The sequence below is a fragment of the Apteryx rowi genome, unplaced genomic scaffold (assembly GCF_003343035.1).
Source record: "Apteryx rowi isolate R43461 unplaced genomic scaffold, aptRow1 scaffold_109, whole genome shotgun sequence".
Classification (NCBI taxonomy): domain Eukaryota; kingdom Metazoa; phylum Chordata; class Aves; order Apterygiformes; family Apterygidae; genus Apteryx; species Apteryx rowi.
The window spans coordinates 191,604-214,245 of NW_020447297.1; the positions used below are offsets into that span (position 1 = coordinate 191,604).

The window sequence follows — 22,642 nt, forward strand, 5'->3', positions numbered from 1 at the left end:
GGGAGCTTCAATCCATGCTAATGCACTGACTGAGCTGTGCTGGTTAGCAGGATGAGGGGCTCTCAGCTCCTGCTGGTGTCCTTCCTGTGTGGATCTGGCCAGGAGGAGAGGAACCTGCCCTTGACCACTGCCTGTGGCCGTCCAGCTTTGCCTGTATTACCTGATCTTCTCACAGAGAAAGTGTGKCCTTTATGTCCATGATAAGCCTACTGGATCACGCCTTTATGCTGCAAGTCCCTACAGCAAAGGCCCTCCATGTTTCCTGTAGCACCAAACGCTGACAGCATAGCCCATCGTCGATGCAGCTCTTCGGCATGTTCAGTGTGGCACRTCACACATGCTGTGTGGAATATCTGTGTAACAAACCATTTCACAGTTAACGGGGATTTCTCATTACACAYTTACGTGCATAGGCACCCAAAGGAATTGATGGCTTTCCTACTTTCCTGCTCACATCACCCTAGAATGGCTCATCCTCCTCCTAGTCCTGTAATGATGTCTCGCATGTCTGGGATCTGAGGAGAGAGAGAGAAAGAGGCCAGGAATCAGAACAGAAATTTTGTGAGTGAATACAGACAAGGAAGAAATTTATCCCCTTAACCTTGAGGGATACCAGAGTAGCATTAACTAAGCCTAAATCTGTGTTACCTTCTCCACTCAGAAGACCTTTGCCTTGGCAGAGGAAGCCTCGACATGGCAGCTCAAGGGACCCAAGGCCCTGAGATGCTGCTATGGTGTCTGCTCTTCTCCTGGGTGGTCTGGCCTCTTGTAGACCTGTGGGTTTGCTTGAACCTCGGCAAAACCAAGGGGGTCCCAGATCCCATGGCTGGGGTGAATCTTTTACCCTTCTGTGCTTGCAGGAAGTCATATTTTTCTTTCTGTCTGTGACTTTCTTTCTGAAGTTTCCAGAAGTGTTCATATCTCCCTCTCACATCCCCTCCAGACCAGACACTGGAGTTGAGAGGCCCAGGGGATACTGTAGCTCAGGCAGGTGTTTAATTAATGAGATAGCTAATTGAATGTAGAGGAAAGAGAGGCCACAGCTGCCTTTTCAGGATCTCCAGCTCCTACTGTGCTGCTTTTTAACTCTTGACGCCTCAGCCAGGCTCAGCTCCAGGCCTGCTCTGTGGCAACTTCAAAACCAGGAAAGTGGCCTGAGCTCCTCAGTGGGTGAGCACTAGAGACCCCTAACAGTGATCTGTGACAGAGCTCTCAGGCTTTTTTTGGCAGTCTAAAATTCTCTCTTTAAGCCAGGCTATCCCAGCTACAAGCACATGGCGCTGCTCTTTTACTGCTGCAGCCATGACCCACCTTGGTACTCTGCAGCCCACCAACTACCCCACCTCTGGGATCCAGCTCAGTGGTGGGTGTCTGGGGTTAAGGACAACTCTTGGGCCTCATGCTGGGTCTTGTTTTTTAAGTAGGCCTGAAGTGATGCTTGGTGGTTTATTACTTTGCCCTGCTCAGATAGCAGTAACTCAAGGCAGCTGTGTCTTCCAAAGAGGAAAAAGCCAATGACTCAGGGGAAGATTGCACTGTGATACAAATGTTTTTTAAATCGGCTAATTTGGATTTCTGTTTTGTGTGACCCTGCATTATGTTTACACAGCACTGGGAAATATCCCAGGAAGTGAGTGGCAGGTGGCTGCAAGTGGCCGAGTGATTATTAATGACAGTTGTTTGCATCATCAAGATAAGGTTAGCAAAAATCCCATTGAATCAGGACACGTTTGGCAAGTGCTACAGAGTTAAATGGTGTTGCACCAGCTCTGAAACAGCCCTTCATGCAATGTCGGAGAGGCAAGGTGCCTATTACTGAGAACCTAGAACGTGTTTCTCATGTTTCATTCTCTTGCCCTCCCCAGCCCACACACTCCAGATCTCTAATTAATGGTTGGTTTAAGGGACAAATTCTCCAAGGTAGTTAGGCATGTAGAAGTCATATACCACTGAGATATTCAAAATTGTAGGAGTCTAGTTCTCTGTTTTGAAAGTCGTGGTAGATGCCTGATGCCTGTTTAGATGTCTAAGTGCCTTCCTGAATCTAGCCTAAAATGAGAAATCTCTGAAGTTCCTGGGATCAGAAGGTCTGGTTATTATTACTTTGCATTGTGGTGCCCAGTAGGGTAATAAATATAAAGGATCTCTTGGATACTAGCTGGACAAAGAGGAGAAGACAGTTGCTGCTTTGTAGATGTGATGCTGCCTGTCACCACCCTTGTCTATGTATGTCGTAATCTTCATGACATTGATCTTTGAAATTCCCTGGGTGGAGTGGAGGGGGCTGTTTCCCAGAGAAGGACGAGAGGGATCTGTATGTATACCTGTGTGACTGCCAAAGGAAATCCGTGACAGAATAAAGCTGATATCTCTTGAATTTCCTGGCAGCACTTTAATTACAAATTTCACGTCTTTCCTTTGTCTGCTTTTATTGTTATTATGTTGTTGTTTTTGTTGTGTCCTAAGGTTACATTGTGTTTGCTGGGAAGAAGATATTTTATGTTTGTAGACCAGCTGGGAATTCTAGCATGGAAATCCTTTGGTTACCTCCATCTAAGAATACACAAGGAGTCTGTGTCTATTGTGAGCAAGAAACGTTGTGTAGCAGATTTCTGGGTCTCTCTGTTCTGCTGTCCTCTCCAGAGCTGGCTGCCTTGCAGTGGTCTGTCTATGTATTTACCTGTAATATCCTATGAAGGAAAAACCCTGTGTACATTATTTCTTGTGTTGATTCCTGTAACCTTATCAATGTTTTTTCCACAGGCCTGAAAGATGACAAGGATCTGAAGTTCCTTCTGAAAGGCAGCCAGCTGATCAAAGTGAAGTCAGGTTCTTGGAAAAAGCAGAGGTTTTATAAGCTACAGGAGGACTGCAAAACCATATGGCAGGAATCAAAGAAGATGCTGAGGACTCCGGAGTCACAGACCTGTAAGTATCATTCCCTTCACCACAGGCCTTGGGCACCGTCTACAGAGGAGGCTGGGGTGGACCAGGGCCTTCACCCTTGCAGTGGGGAGGCAGGGGTTGGAGCAATGGGGCCAGATCCTTCACACCTTGGTACCACACAAGCTGAGAGATGGTGTCRGCTCCGAGACAGCTGGGAGGAATCTGCCGAGTCAGGATTGGCCACATTTCCCAAGCTCATGAGCTACCACTCAAAGATRTCATGGGGCGAAAGAGTAGGAACCACAGGGGCTGCATGGTGTGATGTGGTGTGGCGTGGCATGGCRTGTGGAGGAAAGACCACACCAATGGCAGGTGGGACCAACTGTTGAGGAAGTGTCACACTGGGCCACTGGGGGATGCTGGGCTCAGCAGCACTGYCTCATTTCCTCCCCAATGCAAGAGTTCAGGTTACTCAGGTGTCCCCGTGGCGGTACAGCCATCATGCTAGGTGTGAGACTTGGCTTGAGTGTCTGCAGTGTTGTACAGTGAATTTTGGCTGTTGGTCTGGACTCTGACAGGACACCTCTTACCTGTCCTGCAGCCCCTAGGAAAGCAGGACAAGGTATAGGCTGCTACTGAAGCCTCACAAGGAAACCACACTGATGTGGAGATCCAAGGGCTTGCAGAAAGCAAAGCCTGTTCTCATCCTTATCCTGGAAACTCAAAACCTGCCCCACTGTTGTCCATGGCAAAAAGTCCAGATACAACAGTCACTGTTGCATGAACACGGGGAAAAAACATTTAGTGTCAGCATCACCCAGCTTGGGACCGTTATTACCCAGGGACTTCTGGTCCCTGCTGTAGAGTCAAAATGGAAGAGTGTCAAACATCAACAGTGGCAGAGGGAAAGGAGGACACTCATTACAACAGCGGGATCAGGCAAGTTGTGTATCTGTTTGTATCTGTTYGTTCTCCTCATTTAGTATTTTTCTGCCATATTTCTCTGTCACTGATCATCAAGGGCTTGTAAAACCAGGAGATAAATGAATAATGCTGGATATATTCTGAAATGTGAGAACACCCTGTCTTAGTTATTTACACAATTTTTTTTGCAACAATTAAATTTACCTAAATAAGGGGTGGGTCTTCCAAATGACTCCTRCTGCTACAATCAGTGTTGCTGAGGTGTGTGAGATCTTCAGCAGGAGGATTAAGGTAGCAGGGCAAAATATATTTGGTTTATAACCTTGACTTTGCCGCATTTTTCTCCTGTGACCTTGGGCAGGTCATTTAATCTCTTGGTGCATCTTTCCCCAAACTTAACACCATTGCCTTTCTCCTCCACTACCTACCTATATGGTAAAAGGCTTTGGATGAGAGGCTGTTCCTTTTTGTGTGTTTGCATGTCCAGCACAGCAGGGCCGTGAGCTCAGCTGGGCCATTTAAGTACTAACGTGATAATCCATAATAGCAACAGCAAATGCGAAGACCACAGTGAATGTTTGCTCCCTGTGAGCGCCTGCTCTGTTGAGCTCTGTTCTGTTTGCAACYGAAGTCCTTGCCCAGATAATGTCTTGTTACAAAACAAACAAGGGTGTGAGCTGAGAAGGAAGGACTTTCTAAGCTTTCTTTCCTGTGCCAGCCATTTCCAAATTACAGGGGCTGAGAGCTCCTCCAGCAACAACCTTGCCCCCACCTCCAGTCCTCTGAAATAAATGCACAGCTAGCAAGTCCTTGCAACGTGGCTGYGGGGACCTTGAGGCTTGCTTGGAGAAGCGCTGTTCGAACCCATTGCCTCCTTCTCCAGGGCAGTGGCACAGAGAATTGCACCAACTATAATTTATTATATATCGAGTTACAATAAGCCCTGCAGTGAGATCAAATCCTTTGAGCTGGGTGTTGTGCACAAGCTGGATATGTGTGTACGTGGGAAGTTACTGCATGGTCAGCAAGGGTGTGGATTTATAGCACTCAAGAAACCCAAGATATTTTGTTAGCTGGTGGCAACTAKTGTAGATGTAGGTTGCTGCATTACTGGAGTTGGAGTCAATGACGCTGCGGGAAGGAGAACTTGCTGTGCCCTGGGAGTGTCCTCAGTGCAGAAGGAAGGTGGAGTAATATTGCCTACCAGCTCGCCCCCATACATACTGCTCCGTAACAACCCAACGGGAATAAATCCCTCCCAAGAGAAAGTCCCTTTTATCACTGGGATAGCAAGAAAACAGACCAGGCAGTCAAGGCTGAGCAGGTCTCTGCCACTTTGAAGAAGCAACCTCTGGCAAGGCCCCAGTTCTGTTGACTTTCTTGGACTTGATGACTTTCTCTGCTTAKCTTTCTTTCACTCGACCACCTTGGGGATGCTTTTAACAGACTTTGTGGACATGCCTCAGCCTAGAAGTCAATGGTAGAGATGACTACTGGACCAACACCTGCCCAGTCCCCAGGCAATCCATTTCCCCACAGCTGTCATCTGCTCTGTTTGTCCTCTGAGTCCTTCCACCCCCAAGTTTTCAGAGCAACCGCTGGTTTTGAGTTTGATTCTTGGGCTTTCAAGTTCACCAGGCGTTGGCTGCTCTGGGTTTCGGTATGGAGAGAATTGCCCTGGCTGACACTGGGTCCTCTGGCAGGCTCTATCGCTACGGCTGCCTTTTTACTGGGCCCTGTGTGTGTAGACAGTTGAAAGGCAAAGGAAGAGTGTGGGGTTGTGATTTGATACGCAGGATCAGTGACTTCAGGGTGAGTTTCTCCAGAGGGTCACACTTCCTTGCTAACAGACYGTAACTTTGCCTTCCAGTGCAAAACCTTTCTAAAACTGCTGATAAACTACCTTTTTTAGGAAGGAAAAAGAATGAGTAGAATGGAAACTGGAAGATCTGGGTAGCAGGTCTAATCTTATCTGCAGCAGAGCTGAGAACAGGCAGATGGAGGCGGCTCAGAGGAGTGAACTCTGGATAGGGCAAGGGTTATATTTTTATTTGGACAGTTTCCTGTTATTCCTGTTACTGCATACAATCATACAGAAATGCTGTTTGTAAACCACTGTGTGGTGGTGTCTGTAGAAGATAAAACTGAGGATCTCCAGGGCTAGGCAGAAGAATCTCAGCAGTTTGAACTAAAACAACAACAAAAAAAACATATCAGGGGTGTCACAGGCACAGATGTTGCTTGGATCAGACTCAAAGGGATACAATCCTTACCTTGCTATGCCTTTATTTTAAACAACTGGAACTTTAGATTGGCTGTTGTCTGGATAGCTGTATTACCCACAGGGCTTTTGAGGGGACTAGGCTGCCATTACGATGCAGTTCCTATACAGGTAGAGCATGATTCATTTTTCTCCCTACTATCCATAATCCATTATTTTTCATTATGTTCCTTTTAGGCCCAAGGGACCAGATTTTCCAAAAGCACCAGTAAGGTGCTGTAGCCTCTTGCATCGCCTTGTGGCGATGGCTGCCCGCAGGCAATGCCATCCGTCCCTGCGTCGTTTTGCAGCAGCCCCTGTTGCAAACTACCCCATTAAGCATCACAGAAGTGATGTTGTGTCTCTTGCATGGTGTGAGGTCCAAATACAGGTCCAGTATGGACCATGTATTCAAGCAGCTCCTGCCACTCCCAAAGCATTGAGGTCTTCCTCACCGGTCATGTGGCTGTGGCTCCTCCTGCCCTGCAGTCATCGCAGCAATGCCAGTCCCATAAAGACTCTGGTGCTCTCTGTTATTTTAAATGTAGTGTGGAGCTGCAGTTGGGCCGATGCTTCTCTGGCCCGTGARGCTTTTATGCATCATACAGCTTTCTCCGTGGGAAATGGAAAGAAAGCTTTGAACGCGATGTTTTTCCTTGGGGAGAAAAAAAAAGAGATTGGCTTGGGCCTGAGAGAACAGAGTTCAAGCTGCAGGTTAACAGTTTTCAGAAAAAAAGGAAAGGTCTGTGCAAGGGGCTGGGAGGCAGCCAGTTTAGTGACAGCCAGTTCCCTCCTGAGCATCTCTCTGCACCCATCACAGAGGGAGGGGAGCCAACGGGGTGCAAGGGCTCGTGTTCAAGGAGCGGCAACTGTCACCAGCCCTTGTTTAGCTTGTTTAGCTCTGGTCAAATATCAGGTCTCATCCACATGGAAGAAAGAGCAAAAAGCCACGTGCTGTTTTCAGTGAAATTGATTTTTGAAAGTCTTTTCTTAAACAAGCTGAAATCCCTAGTGTGAGCTCACTTAAGCCAGCATTAATCCCTTTAAAAATCATCTGAACTTAAGGCTTTGTAGAGAGGGTTGAAAACTTTCCAGTGAAATGGCATTCTGAGCTTTTGGTGGAAAAGCCGAGTATTCAAAACTGGAAGAAAAAGCCTGAATGATTGATTTAGACCTAGGGCTACTACCACGGGGCCTCGGAGGAGCTGGGGCTTTGCTACCTCCTGCACAGAGAGTGCTGGGGCTCAGTCACGAGCTGTGTAATCATGAAACAAATTTAGGAGTTTTGGCTGAAATATTTCAATTTCTGGCCAAAAGCTTTACAGGACAACTCCTGTTTTTGTAATTTTATTCTGTACTTTGTTTAAAAGAATCTGTTTTTGAAGCAGCTGAAAGAGGTGGGCTAAATTCAGTGGCACAACTGTTGCACAAAATCAAGATGTTGTGAATATTTGAAGACATGAAATTGATATTTGGATCTAATGATTAATTACCCTCCCTATTAAAAATGCACTGAATTCATTCCAGTTAGTGTTATCGCCTTTGACTTCCAACTATATAATAGGATATTTCYGTATGGGTTAAACACAGTACAAAASCTTTATGTTTATGGCCTGCTACCAGTGCTCAGCAGAAAACTTTTCCCTTCATTCTTGAGTTCTTGTGAAATTTAGGAATGCCCTTAAATTGCTTAAAATACCCCAYGATGAACATACCATGCCATTTTTGTGGAGGAATGAAAGATTGTCTCCATCGAATTAATRCACTGGACTTGCTTTCAAAAGAGCAGAAGGGATGTAGTATTGTCCCATGCTTGCTTAAGTCAAGAAGTGAAAACTTTTCGTTATTTCTGTGSATCTGTAAGTGCTGAAAGTCAACAGAAACTCTCAGCAACCTGTATACACACAACAGGGAGCTGATTGCGCCGACAGCTTCTTTCTGGAGCTGGTTGGGCAGTTTCTTTAGGAATCAGTGCTTCACCGTCAGGCGTGTATTTGTCCCTGGAAAGATATTTGCTGATGTGAACGTGTTATGCAAGGTGGACCTCAGCTGTGAAAACAAAACCGTCTCTCTGTGGGTCTCGTTAGTTTTTATCAAAATCACTCAACCTATTAAACAAGTCATTTCAAATGCAGAGCTGCCTGTTTTTTTGTTTTTTGTTTTTTTAATTTAATTTTGAATCAGGCCACTGCATGCATTACTGGGACRATTTTCATCACAGGCAGTATGCTGACAGATATTGACCTTATTCTTCACAGCATATGTTAAATGCAAAGGWGGATGATCTGAGAGCCTTAGATCCAAATTTAGTGGCACTGTAATGGCAGGAGAAGTAAAACCAGTTGCAGAAATAGTTTGTGGGGCCCTGACTGTGCTGTCTGGGAGGAATGTAAATAGAGGTCACTCTATTTACATCACCACCCCGYGCTGATGGGTATATGGAAAGAATGGGTAAAGACCTTATATGAAAAGGTACTTCCAAACAGACCTGTAAAACTGCATGCCCGTTAGATTACTGGTGGTCAGCTGGTGACATGTGCTAGCACTGAGGGCAGGCTGCCATGCAGCAGATCTCAAGTTAAAACACCATGCTGGGCAAGTCAGAGGAAGGCAGAGGAGCAGTGAATGGATGAGGAACCAGCAGACGAGACTTGAGGCACTGCAGCAGGCAGGGAGAAGAGAGAGCAAAGTGGCAAAGGGTTAAGAAGAAGGCAGCACAGAGGGGCTTGTGCTAAAAACACCCCTGGACCGTCATGGGAAAGCATTCCTCAGGTGATGGATAACCTTTGGTGTTCCCAGTCCAGGGAGTTTACGGTACTTCAACACCTGTTGATTGTAAAGGTCCCRATCCCAACTACATTCAGCCATTAGCATCAGGTGCAAATGAAAGCAGCTAAAATGATTTTTGAGGAGGGAAACCAAACAGAGATGCAGCCAGTTTGCCCAGTTTGATTTGTGTATTGTGAAATCTGTGCAGTCTTGTTGCATCCCTCCTAGCTGGCAGAGCAGTCCTGTGGTCAGATAGCAGCTTTTATCTGCTCCTGACACGACACTGAGCCAGTCTTGGCAAGCTCTGCTTAAGATGTGGCTGGAGAGGGTCTGATCTCTCCGCAGACATGCAGTATTGTGGGCAAGTATGGTGCAAGCTATTACCAGCTGGGTACGTTTCTCATCTACATTTCCTGCCAGTAAACAGAAATGACTTACTGAGACAATTAGAGTGGGGTGGACGAGGTCAATGTGACTCAATGCTACACTGCAGAGATCACTCATTATCGGAGGGGAAGTAGGATAATGAAAGGGAGGGATCTGAGGATTATTTCCCCCACAGTGAAAAACTGCCCCCCTCCCCTCATGAGTAACTCAAGACCAGCTGGGCCTCCAAGTGCCTATGCATTGACCCCCCTGTCCCTCCTTATCAGCAATGGCTTCTCACCACAAGAATGGAGAAGCACTTTTGGTCTTTGTCCTTCGTAGGTTCAGTGGTTTGCTGGAGTCGTGGGTTCAGTTCCTYGTTCTCTGTCTTCTCTGTAAGACTCTTGATGAAGCATTTCCTCTTGAAGGGCTGCCTGTCCAACAGGAGGAAGTCTGAGAGAAGGTCACTTTCTCTCTCCAGTCCTCCTTTTTCTGTATTCTTTGAGATTAACAAAGTCTTTTACTGTCCATGCTCCAAGCACAGCCTGGGCACTTTACCATAGGAGCAATGGCTAGAGAAGAGATGAATATTGTTCCTGGAGCAGAGGCCAGTGGCCAGGGCTCATCTCTCAAACAAGTGCTATAACCATTAGGCACCTTGACAGGATCCTTCTGGCTCTTCAACCCTTGTATTTTTGGCTGCCCAATGGCTTGCTGTGCATACATGTGTCTGGGACTCRCTCCTGAAGCCTGACAGCTCTGTGGTTACAGCTTTCAGGCTGACAYGGGGATTGAACTTTTGTCCCTCTTCCAACTGCTTCCTCCAGGATTGATTCCTACGTGAATGGCCATCCCTTCTGCACGGACATGTAGGGCTGAAATTGGTGCRCAGGGGTGAGTTTGGGTGCACCTCGTGGAGGACGGTCAGGCCAGCTTGGGTCCTGCCAGGAGTGAGGCAGGGAGCCTTTCCTGAGGGGGCTGTTCTAGGGGAGCACGCAACTTCTGGTGACTGGGGGCGCTTTCAGGTCAGGGAGAGGCACAGGTGAGGCTCTGCACCTGCTCAGCAAGGTTTTGTGAGTCACAGTTTTGGACTTAGGCACTTGCAGACTCTTCAGTCTGGTTAGATTCACATCAGTGTGAATTACGGATTTTGATTTCCTTTGAAAGAGGGATGCTCCTTGACCTTCTGCAGGAGGTGACAAGCTTGCAAGTGGAACACTGAACAGCTGGAAAGCCACAGGAGCAGATATCCAGTCAAAACAGACACCCAAAAGATACATGCTGGTTGTTGGAAAATGTCGTGGCTGTCAAAGATGGTCTCCGGCTTCTGTGGGCCTGGCTCCTCACCTGGCTTTTAATGCCACATTGAAACAGGAGGAGGGTGCTGAGCAGAGAATTGACGAGGGAGGTGCAGAAGGGCAGCATCCAATAATGAACATTGAAAGGAGGAATAAAAACAAGGGTCTCTTGTCTCCCTCTGACTTGTTCAGACATGAGTAACTCCACTGACTCCAGGGAATGCTGCTGTATGTCCCTGTGAGCCTACATGCAGAGGGGAGAAGCCCTGCCGTCAGCTGTGGCTCTAGCTGAGCTGCATCCACAGCAGCTGGGCAGGCTGACTTGGGTGTGACCTGTTTGACCTAATGACTGGAGGCCTGGAAGGGCACAATCTTCCTTGTGTCTGCTTCATCTTTTGGGCTTTACACAAACCACCTCTTCAGCAGATATAAACATTCAGGAGAAGCAGATGCAAACTTTCCAGCTTCTCTTCTGCTCTTGGTTGCCTCCCTGCTGTGACGTGATGGGGAAGGGCAGGGAGGTTGCAGTGATATGTGATAGATGGGTGTTTGCTGTAAGTGATCATCTGCTTTAAAATGCATCCCTGTCCCTCAGGGATCAGTTGTTTCTGATTTCTCCTTGCAGATAGCTCAGCTGAGCACACAGTTAGTTTGGAACGGCATCGCAGGACTGCTAGTACAGTACACTCACTGTCCTGGAGCAACTGATAATGTATTCATGCTGGGTTCAGATTTTCCGAGAGTAGGAAAGAGATAACATTTGCAGATGGCTTGGGCCAGCTCCTTTGGCTTCAGCTCTTTATTGATAGATGAAAACAGTACACATGACCAGGCTATGGAAACCTTTAAAAAGTGTCCTCCCTACCTTGTTTTTTCAACAGTTCCTGCACTGATAGTGTCTCTCCTTGTCTCTTGCATGACTATGCTAGACACTGATCCTGTTCCTCAACTTTCCTTGCACTTTTTCTGCATGAAGGAGCCCTGTGCCCCCCATCATCTTCCTCTAGCAGTGTACCCCACAAAGAACAAGGCAGCCTTTCCAGACACAGATTTTCAATCTTCTTTCCTCCCACACAGCTCTCTCTTTTTTCCAGCGGGTTCACTTTGCCAGATAATGGTTTCCAAAAATCTATTCTAAATTTCCAACATTTAACATCAGATTTTCTAGTCTAGGAAACACTAGGTCTCTGCCAACCCCAAGTTTAGGGATTGATTGCACAAGCAGATTAGCTAGCCAGTCTGAGGGGAAAATAGCTCTTAAGAGCAAAGCAGTGATGARCAGTTGGCAGGTGATTAGGAACAACAGAACAATACTTCCACATGGATAGTCATAACCAGAGCAGAATGGGTTTGGAGAAGTATCTCCTACCTATGAGCCATCTGCACTGTGCATGTCCGCATCTGTTCTATTCACCCTGGGCTTCCTTTCTGGTAGATAGTCCACTGTAGCCTTGTAGTTAAGGGTGTGGTTTATCTCACCATAAAGAGTATCTCTAAATAGGACAGAAAGGTCATATTCCAAACGTGTTTTTTTTTTTTTCATTGGTTATAAAAGGAGCCTAACTAAACTTTAGACATTTTAACTGAGACGAATGCCTCCAAACATGACAGCGTCCTTTACAATAAGGGTGCAGGATCTGTAGTTTTGTAACTTAAAGCACAATCTCTTTTATTTTCCCTGTGGCTAGTTAGTGGGAAAACTCACCATCAGCAGCCTAGCTGTGGGGGAATTGCAACCCTTTTCTTTCAAAGAGAGTTTTAGCACTCAAAGCCATAAGCTTTCACTCGACAGTAAGCTGGCCAGATAACATAATTCCACAACAGCCCAGCCCAACCCAACTCTCTCCCCTTCTCCCCTCAGACAGATCCACTGTTGACTGTTGGCCTTTTATCGAGTGATAATAAAAGGCCACACAAAGATAATTGCTCATCGTCAGGGAGGGGCTTTTGCCAACTCCAGGAAGCACTTTCCTGTTCCCTGGCAAGTTCTTGTATACAGACCACACCAGCAAAGTGTTATGGAAGATGTTTGGCCACCCCAGCATGTGGTGGGAATTCAAAGCAAATGTCAAGTGTTGGTTTTGGACAGTCAATGATTTTTCAAAACTGAAGTTTTTTTAGTTTTTTTTTTTTTAAACTGAGCATATTTTACACAGCTGAGCATGTTGTGAATGCCATGGGGAAAAAGGGAGATATATGCGCATATGCACATCCCATGAATTTTGGATGATCCCGGGGCAGTCATGCTAGCATTGTGTTGGGTAGATGCTGAGTTKTGTCTTTCTGCAGTGTTGACTTTGAAATAATTAAACACTTTAAAAATGAAACTGAGCCAATTTAAATGAAGTAGCAGGTGGAATGGATGCTTAAAGGCAAGTTTCTCCTCTTCAGCCGAACAGTGGGGATATTTTGCACTTGCATACTATTTTTCATCAAAGTTCCTTCAAGACAAGCGCAAACAAAATTGATCTCACAAGTCTGTGACACAGGAAATCATTTTTACCCCTGATTTACAGTYTGAAGTTGGGAGAGGTTACAGCCACGTTTTTTTTTGTTCCATTTCTGTGATTATATCTATTTTTAGGCATATTTGGTTTTTGAAGGTGTCTGGACACCTCTCAGGTGTGTTGCCTTTTCTACATGTGTCCTGAGATGAATCGTAGGGGTAGAGGTTTGCGAAACGTTAACTTTCCCCTGCTCTSAGTTACTAACTCCAACATCAGGCACAGACAGTTTTGCCATTTTGCGTCCGCAGGTCTCATCCCTGCTTTGGTGTTTTGCTTCTCAGCAGCCAGATGTGWCTAAGCAGTTTCTGCCCTTTCCACTCAGTCCTTTGTAGATGTCTGAAATGTCCCAGTACCTCCATGAAAGACAAGAAGAAGCTGTGAAGAAGAGTCACTTTCTGTGCAGCACAGTCTGAGGGCACCCGTGATGCTCTCAGAGCAGCATAGGGAGGTCACAATTACTTACATTTGTTTAATAACCTGGTTCTTCCCATGGGACGAATGCACTGCTGAGTTTCTGGGTTGCCTCATGTGTGAACTTTGCAAACTCGTGGTGCAGAGTCAAGGCTCRTTTCCACCAGCTGAGGGACAGAGATGCAAATGGGGAGGGATGGTTTTGAAGAAGGTGCTGTGCTCCCCTACAGGAAAGAGGATCAAATGTACCCCTGGTGGAGGTGAGGCTAGAGCATGGGTGAGACTGAACTGCTTTGAAACRCTGGTCTTTGCATCCCCAGTTTGCATGGGTATGACTGAGAACACTACACGAGCTTGTAAATYTTCCCTTCTCACTTTTCGCAAACTGAAGGACCACCATGGTAGCCCCTGCCCTGCTCTTACTGGAGTCACCTCCCATTTTCCTGTGGGCCTTTAGAATTATTTATTTCCAAGTCTGAGAAGAGATTAGCTCAAGGTGATTTGACTGATGGTGTGAGGTCCTGTTACACACTGTTCTAGGGCCTTTCAAATGCTTATTGATTATCAGCATCTCTTATTATGCCACTGTTGAGGCATCCTGGTCACTGAGGCATCCTAARGAACCAAAAGTGTCCAAGCAGTTTCCAAAGAAAGATCAGTGTTTTTTCTGTCTGTGTTTACAGGTGGGTAAGAAAGGCACAGACAGGTGAAACAAGCAACCAATGTCTCGTGTCCCTTTTGGGTGGTGCCACTGAAAGCATGGAAAGGGACAAAGATTTCTGAAATTGGTAGATCCTGTCTCTGAACATCAGCATCTCAGGCTGGACAGTTGAAAAATCATGGTCTTAGTGACAGATCCGGGTAAAGATTTACAGAGTAGAGTGGATAGACATAATGAGTTGCATGTCCTGATGCTCATGGAGAGGCACTGCTTTGCTATCCCTGCTTGCGGATGCAGGCTGAGATCAAGTCAGCGATGCTCTACGGGTTGGAGCCAAGGTCTTTGCAGTGATTTATGTCTGCTAAATGTGATAACACARTATGGCATCCAGTGCTGATTTTGCTTGTTTGTTAAATAAAGGACATGGGAAAAGAACAAAGGAGAATTTTTTTTTTCTTGCTTGCTCTTTCTGCTCCTTTTGATTTGAGCTTTCTTTAGTACCCAAGTTTAGGGAAGGGGGGAAAGGAAGGAAATCCTCCAGCAATGGGAGGGAGAGGTTTCAGGAAAAGGAAAAAGAGTAATTTTTTAATATCCATCACCAAGTGGAGATAAGGTTGACTGAACCCCTGCTGACAGCAGACTCTGCTTTCTTTCCACAGTCTCCATTGAAGATATTCGGGATGTGAGGTCAGGCCATAAAACAGAAGGTATGGAAAAATACGCCAAGAATGTCCCAGAGCATCTCTGCTTTTCCATCATTTTCAAAGGCCAGCGGAAAAACCTGGACCTCATTGCAAATTCAGAGGACGATGCCAACCACTGGATCACCGGCCTTGGGAAAATCATAACCCACAGCAACTCTATGAACCAGAAACAGAAACTCCAGCAGTATCCTTTGCCTTGTAAAGTGATTAATCACACACAAAGATGCACTTGTCTTTCTCTGTGGGTGGAGATAGTAGACTAAACCTCTTTTTCCCTATTGGCCCTGGGSACTGAATTTTCTCTCGCACTGATTTTACACCTGGGAAAACTTCCTGGTTTCCAGTGCTTTTTTTCCTGATTTACAGTGGTGCAAGCAAGAGTGGATTCAGGCTTCACATAGCAAAGAATTGCCCTTTTCAGGGAGCTTTAGATAAAACAATCATTATTTTTCGTATTCTTCAGGAGTCCGTTTCACTTGCATTGCAGTAAACTCCAGGACAGGCACTTCTTGGCAAGGCATGAAAAGCCTGTACTGTTTATCATGTTTCTCAGTAATATAAGGCAAGGRAACCAATTCTTCTCTTCCATTTGCCAACTTTACCCTGGGGTAGCTGTACTGATTTTAGTGAAATTGTTCCTTATTTGCCTCAGCATGAGAAGAAATGCTTCTCTGAAAGAGTTTGCAAATGCTCTAGRAATAATGCAGACATTAGAATGGAAAAGGAGTGAAGCGGAAAAGGAGAGTGAGTTATCTGGGTGAAATCCTGGCTCTGCTGAGTTCACGGGGAGTTTTCCCTGGGGTTTCACTCAGTAAGGTCCTTTGCGATCACAGGTCTCACCTCCATATAAAAAGAGACACTATCCATGGGTGCAGTTTTTGCCTAGTTTTCTGCAGTCCTTCTGTGTCTGAGGTCCTGGCAGTAACATCTGAACCCGCTGGCTGATTTCACCCTCGTTTGACAGAACAGCAGTGGTCATAAAATATGAAATTCCTGTAAGCTCCAAAAAAACAGGCGTCCAGCTATCAGAGAGGAAACCAGATAGTGCTCGCAGTGAGGAAGGCTGTGTGAGCTTAATGCCTTGCTAGACATCAAAGCGCCTGCACAGCAGCGAGGTGGTGTGACTTCCTCAGCCGAGGGAAAATCACAAAGGTGGAGTTTGAGCCTGTAGCGGGCATCAGGGAGTCTTGCCCTCGGCCAGGGCTTCTCTCCATGTGGGTTGCCTGCTGGGTAATAATGTACCAGATGTGAAGGAAAGGGCACATAAAGGCTGAGCTTTCATCAGGCCTTACTCTTCTGTGGGTTCTCTGATGTCTAATAAGCACCTGGCACAACCTTAGTGCAATTTGYTCAGAGGAATCAGGCTCCAACAGTTCTGCTGTGCGTGGGATGGTGCATTTCTCTCCTGGATTATGAGTATCTTTTCAGATGCTTTTTCAGACTCCAGGCTCTAAAGTCATTCCTCAGCTGCGTCAGCAGTTGAGTGTCTGGGGTGGCAGGGAGTAGACTCTAGACAAGCTGAAATCTTAAAGATTTGGTGCTGCCAGCACCAAATGTTACACCCTGGCAGTTTTTCTTTTAAATGTGAAGACTGCCCCCACCCCACAATATGTGGGGAAAATATGGGCTACAGAGAGTTGTCCTTGGGGCATGTCAAATTGAGTATATTGCTGAAAAACTTCCTCATAAGAAGTGATTGCTTGGGGGGGGGGGGGCAGATAACAATGACATTTGCAAGGGAAGAAGGCTGTAAATTTCCAGCATGGAAATGGACCTCTGTCTCTTTGGAAAGCAGAATCAAAGCTAACCGGGGCGGGCAGACAAGCCATATTTCTGGAAGAGTAATTACAGTGCAGTGCTGCCTTCCAATCTGGGCTTGTCTCAGGCCGTTTAACGTAACCTGGAATTACAGAACAGCACGATTTCTCATTTCCAATTTGATGATATTTAATTAAAGCCTGGGATTTTAAATTTAGTCTTTTCTTCACTGGGTTTGCTTGGCAGCCTGGGCTTACTCAGAACTTCCTTAAACCTCAGAAACATTCTCCACATCTGTGAGCACAGAAAGAGAAGAGTAAATAGATGAGGAAGAAGTGCTGAGTCCCTACCCTGTCCCCCCGCAGTAGAGAATTGCTGTGCATTGTATCTTTTCCAGTCGCTGAAACCTTGGTTAGAGCAAGTAAAGAATGAGCAAGATTTTAAAAGTATTTTATTTAGAAATTATAAAAATTATCATATAGAAATTATATAGAATTATATAAAATTATATATAGAAATTATTTAGAAATTATATATAGAAATTATATAGAATTATAGAAATTATATATAGAAATTTATAGAAATTATATATAGAAATTATTTAGAAATAATGTTAGATTTAGAAGTATTGAGAGCAAAACTGTTACTAGTTTCAGGTGGAGTTTGTTCAGCTTATGATATGATGGAATTGCCTGTGGTAGCAAGGGACTGGGCTTAGCGGCTTATGTGTCCTTTCCAGTCCTACGTTCCTATAAAGGATAAAACCTCCTGATATTTAAAAAGTACTTCTACTGTTCTTCTACATACAGTAGCATCTTACTAAGCATCAAATTCAATCCTGCAACAAGTTGGCATAGGTTATTTAGCAAATATTGCAGGTATGTGTGCCAAGGATGATTTGAGACCAGAAAATACAGGGGACTTTTCATCTGAGCTGTGTGAAATTGTCTGCGTTGATTCTGGGTTTTATGTATGAGTTTTCCTTCTGGCTGGGAGTCATTCATCCCAAGTTTTGTGTGCTTTTCTGTTGTGAGCAAGTTCATGGAATATCCACCAAATATTTTTAGTCATCCCTATTTGGTTTCTAGTAGAAATCTGATAGTCCCATTTACAAACAGTTTACACATATTTCTAAGTTCACAGAAATACTGTGAATGCAGTGGTGTCTGTGGTGAATACTTGGTTTGAAGGTTACATCTGCACCCACTAAGGCTGTCAGTTAATGTTTCTTCTCAGGGAATTTTGAAGTGCCTGCTTATGGTACTATATGCATCAGCTGGTATTTGGAAATTCTGAGTGGGTTTTTTGGTCAACATCGAGATTGGGCACTTTTTTAAATGACTTTTTGGAATGAGTTTGAAGCAATGCCTCCTATGAAAGACATAGAAGCTTACATCTGTGGAGATCTAATTGTTACTTGGATGATTTTTCTATATTAAAAATAGGAGGCTTTTCTGGAAGACCTTACTCATTCAACAGTTAAAGCAAATTAAAGAAATGCAGTTCCTTGCGGCAAAAAGAATCTTTTATGTTTGTTAAAACTCCAATGTATCTTGACTGGCTGAAATATTATTTTCCCAAGAAACTAAAAGAACATGGGAAACCCAGTTCAGTTTAACAGGCATCACACAAAAAAAGCTCATTTTTCATAGCAATTGAGCCAGATCCATAATAACTTGAGTATACTATAAACCAAGCTCTTAGGAATTATTGTCACAGTACAATACAATAATAGATCTTATGCATTTTACGAAGCCAAGATCCACAAAGTTTTGTTTGATTATGCTCACAAAAAAAAAAAAATCTTAAGAAATATAGGTAGAAATCCTTAAATAAATACAGAAGTTGAAGGTGAGTCCAAAAATTAATGTGAGTGCTTCTTTTGGAGAATCTCTGTTCAGTGCTCAACTTAATATACTGAATATTGGTCAAATCCGTAACAATCTGTTTTCCCTTCCTGGGGGCTCTTTTCATCCTTCATCTATCCCCTTTTAACAGTCTGGAACAAAATACGCTTTCTGTCATAAAAGAGAAATAAGACTGCTTTGTGATTTGGCTGTGGCCAAAAACTCCTACAGGATAAACAGAGTTGATCCAGCTTTGGCCAGATGGTGAAAAGCTTCTCCGGGGTCAGGATCACTCATATTACAGAGTGTGTTGCTGCTGCCAAAGCACCATTTTGCCCTTTCAAAGCAGAAGGCAAGATGATGCAAGATGTTCAGTGGTACCATGCTGATTTACAGCAGCTGGAGAGATGGTTCAGAGACTTCAGAAGGGATTTTTTCCCCTCATGGGTTAAGCGGGAGGCATTTAGACTAGGCACTGGCCTGGAAAGATTTCCTTACATCATCCTGCAGCTGGATTCATAGTTGCCTGCGGAAAGCTGATAAAAACAAAGACAACAAGATGAGCTTGAAGGAGCTCAAGAACTTCCTGAAAGAAGTGAACATTGAAGTTGATGACTATCATGCCAAGAGGATTTTCCAGGTAAAGACAACAAGCAGATAAAGTACTTGCTTTTGGCTGAGGTCATGGTTTCCCACAGCTTTCAGCTTTGGTTGGAGATCTAAGCTAAAATGAACTCTTCGCATCTTTTTTTGTACCAAGGAAGGACTCAGGCTTTTTGGTGCTCAGTAGGTTCCCACTGACAATTGTTAGGCTAGCACAGCACTTCTGATGAAGATATCTTTCTTTTCTGATGCCGATATCTTTAATGAAGGTCTTCTCTCTTTACCATTGAAGTCCCTTTTTACCAGGATTGAGAAAGAGATGGGATACCAACATGGATAATGTGAGAAAAAGAAAAAAGCGAAGTGCAAATGGACATTGAGTAACAGGTGTTTTGGTAGTTTTGCATGTCATGAGCACATGACAATGCTTAAACCCATCTGAAATCAGCRGGGTTACAGTTGTGAACCCAGATCTTTACATTCTCAGAGAAGGAAGGTGCCAAGTGACTGGTGTAAACAGAAGGAAACTGTGAATCAGAAAAAAAACGAAACAGAATTATGATAGATATGTGGCATTGCACACAGGCCTGGATCAGTCTGGTTGCTCTAATAGCCCAAGGCATATTTAATCTGCTCAGGGACATATACTTCTAATTTCTCGAGATTCAGTCGCTGGCTGAGCCTACGGGAAGATAATGGAAGGGATGACAGTTTCTCAGCTGTTAAGTTTTTAGTGTCTCTCTAAATGAGCCTTCCTGCCAAGGGGAGATAAACTATCTGGATAAATTCCAAATTTTCACCACGTCTGAAGGAGGATTTGAATTCATGGGTAGACAGTTTCCAAGATGCTTTTTCTAATCAGTGGTAAGCATGTGGGTGGTTGTGGGCACCAGGCGGTAGTTCTGCTCCTTCCTGCAAGCAGGTAATAGGGGAGGTTGGGAAGGTTTCACTAAGACCTCCTCCCAAGGGAGGAACTAGTTCCATAATCCTTGCTCTATGGAGGTCTCTCTCTCTCTCTCTCTCTCTGGTAACTCTGCAAGGATTTAGGGGGAAGGTGGCCAGCAGATCTTTAAGAATTTTTTCCTTGCAAAATCCTCCAGATGAACTGCTGGCTTTGGCTGGTGTATCTTGTCCTTTCTTCCCTACTCAGGAGACCCTGAAAGAACAGCAATAAGGTTGGGATTCCTCTGATTGAGTTAGATGTCTCCAGTGCAGATGTCTATGTTGGAAGTAGTCACTTTATGCTTCCTTTTCAGTCCATGTAGATCAAGCCAATAAAGCTCAGTGAGACTGGGGCATGGTTCATCTCATTCTATCATACAACAGATGGATCCCTCCCTATATCTTCAAACATCAAGCATCTGAAAATACACCTTTGTCTTGGAAGCACAGTCTCCTCTTCATTCAGCAAATCTCTTTTGCTGTTTCAATAGTTAGAGGGAAGCTCTAGGAGTGGAAACTTGATGAGGTTCTTCCTCTTCTTTTTTTTTTTTCTCTAGAAGTCCAAAGAGTTACTAAGCCCTGACTCATCCCATCTAAATGCAGGCAGCTAACTGAAGTACCCTCATTAGACATGTAGTTGTTCTAATCTTCCTGTACAGCCAGTGGAAACAGAGGTTTTTTTGGAGATTAATTCAGATCTCTTGTTGTCTGAATTGCCTCCAGGGAGTGTCTGCCTTGCTCCGTTTGACCACTGAGTTGGCCTACAGCAATTATGTTCCTCGTTTACGTACTGCCTAAACTTAGATGGGATGAGAGACATTACAGTGTCTTATGAGGGTGATCTTCTTTTCTGTATTAGTRAGTTTTTTCTTCATTTAGGCACAGGAAGGAAGGGTGATCAAGTATTTGAGAGAGAGCTATAGGGCATGTCATACATTATTCTTGCTTTCCATCATATAACTTTGTGTCCATGTATAGGTTTTAGTCACACCTGAGTAAGACATATGCAGTGCAAACAGACACTACACAGATCTTTTCTAGTTGCTCACTCATTTCAAACTGGATGTTCATTCTCGTGCATCAGAAAGGTTCTGGCTCCTTCTGGCAAGCCATGCCTAATTGAGGACTCATGGTTCATGACACACGCAAATGAAGTGAAACAAGATTTTGGTCTGAGGTTCTCTTTCTAAGTTGGAGCTCTTGTAACCCAAGCAGAAACAGTCCAGTTTTACATACTACATCTGATCTGTCCTGGAATGTGACTATGATGGCAATGCAATTGTCCTATTGTCATCAGGACCTTTAATGGTCACTAATGACCAAAATTCCCAGGCCCATCATTTACAATGCCAGCTTCCGAGGAGTAAATCATGTTATTTACTCAGTCCTGTCTTAAAGAAAAGAAAATCTGTCATTCACTGGATCCCTGCAGTCTCTGCCAGTCTGTTTCCCTCTTTCCATTCCTTCTTCAGTCACTATATATCATGCTCTGCTTAGGCTGTGAGATCTGCCAAATCTACAGTATAGGATGGTACGGTCACGGAAGGCAACAAGGAAAGGATGGTTCCAGGAGTGCTCAAACCTATTTTGAAGGTGCCCATAGCACTGAGCATTTCACAGGTTGTCTCATCGCTGAGAGGAACCCATAGCTTTTACCTAGCAGATCCTGAAATCATAAGAACAAGTGAAAATCTTTGCCATTAGTTCAGCCAGTGGGACACAATGCATCGTGATCAGTTTACTTGGTTTTATAAGTGGGCCATAAACTGTCACTGAAGCATTCCAGTGGTGGCATTCCAGAGGGAGAAATATTCTCTCATTATCATCTTGCTTGAGGAACTGACAAGGCCACTGTGACCATCAGTGAGGTCATCAGCAGAGTTGGGCTGAGATTAGTATGAAGACTGGTTAAACCAAGACATGCATTTTGTACATAAAACCCAGGGCTATAGCTCCATCTGTCATGATAGATCAAAGATTAAGGCTCTTTTAATTTTACTTACTAGATTTTAGACCAGGGTCTCTATCAATAGTTTAAGATGCACTGAGTTAAGTGTTTCCCTGTATTCCTCGATCTCTTGGTCTATGCATTTCTCTTGACCATTGCTTTGTGCTTAGGTTGTCAGAAGCTTTCCTCTTAACTTTTTGTTTGCGCAGCACCTGGTGTAGTGGAGCTGGGACCATGCCTGGTGCTCCTTGAAACTGATAATATGAGTAAATAATAATAATAATTGTAACTGTTCTATGACTTGGGCTTATCCGTGAGAACCATTGACCAGTTGCTTCTCATTCACTGGCCGGTAACTTTGTCTAATTATTTTGTGTTCTGCGTTGTGTAGCCCTGGTGCAGATTACGGCTGGCATATGCCAGAAGGAAAGAAGGTTTTCACTCCTTCTCCCCTCTACGTTTACAGCACTGTGACAAGTCCAAAACAGAGGCTCTGGAGGATGAGGAGATAGAGGAATTTTACAAGATACTGACAGAGAGGAAGGAAATAGACAAAATCTTCCAAAAATACGCAGATGCTGAAGGGTTCATGTCCTGCCAGAATCTGGTAAGGTTCCTCTATGAGACGCAGCAAGAAGAAGACGCTGTTGTTGCTGCCCCTGCCTTAATTCAGAGATACGAGCCCAATGAAAGAGGTAGGCTGGAACCCTGCCTGGCTTGAGTCAAAAACTTACTTGCTTGATGAGCTCTGAATTGCT

General features: G+C 44.6%; 1 protein-coding gene across 1 annotated transcript in view; it reads left to right on the forward strand.

The window, feature by feature from the left end:
- Positions 1–22,642, forward strand: part of PLCD1 (phospholipase C delta 1) — a 45,433-nt gene that overhangs the window by 2,465 nt on the left and 20,326 nt on the right. The window contains exons 2-5 of the mRNA XM_026072288.1: positions 2,764–2,928; positions 14,742–14,970; positions 18,902–19,031; positions 22,351–22,579. Coding sequence (XP_025928073.1) covers positions 2,764–2,928; positions 14,742–14,970; positions 18,902–19,031; positions 22,351–22,579 — 753 coding nt within the window. The remainder of the gene's footprint in view (positions 1–2,763; positions 2,929–14,741; positions 14,971–18,901; positions 19,032–22,350; positions 22,580–22,642) is intronic.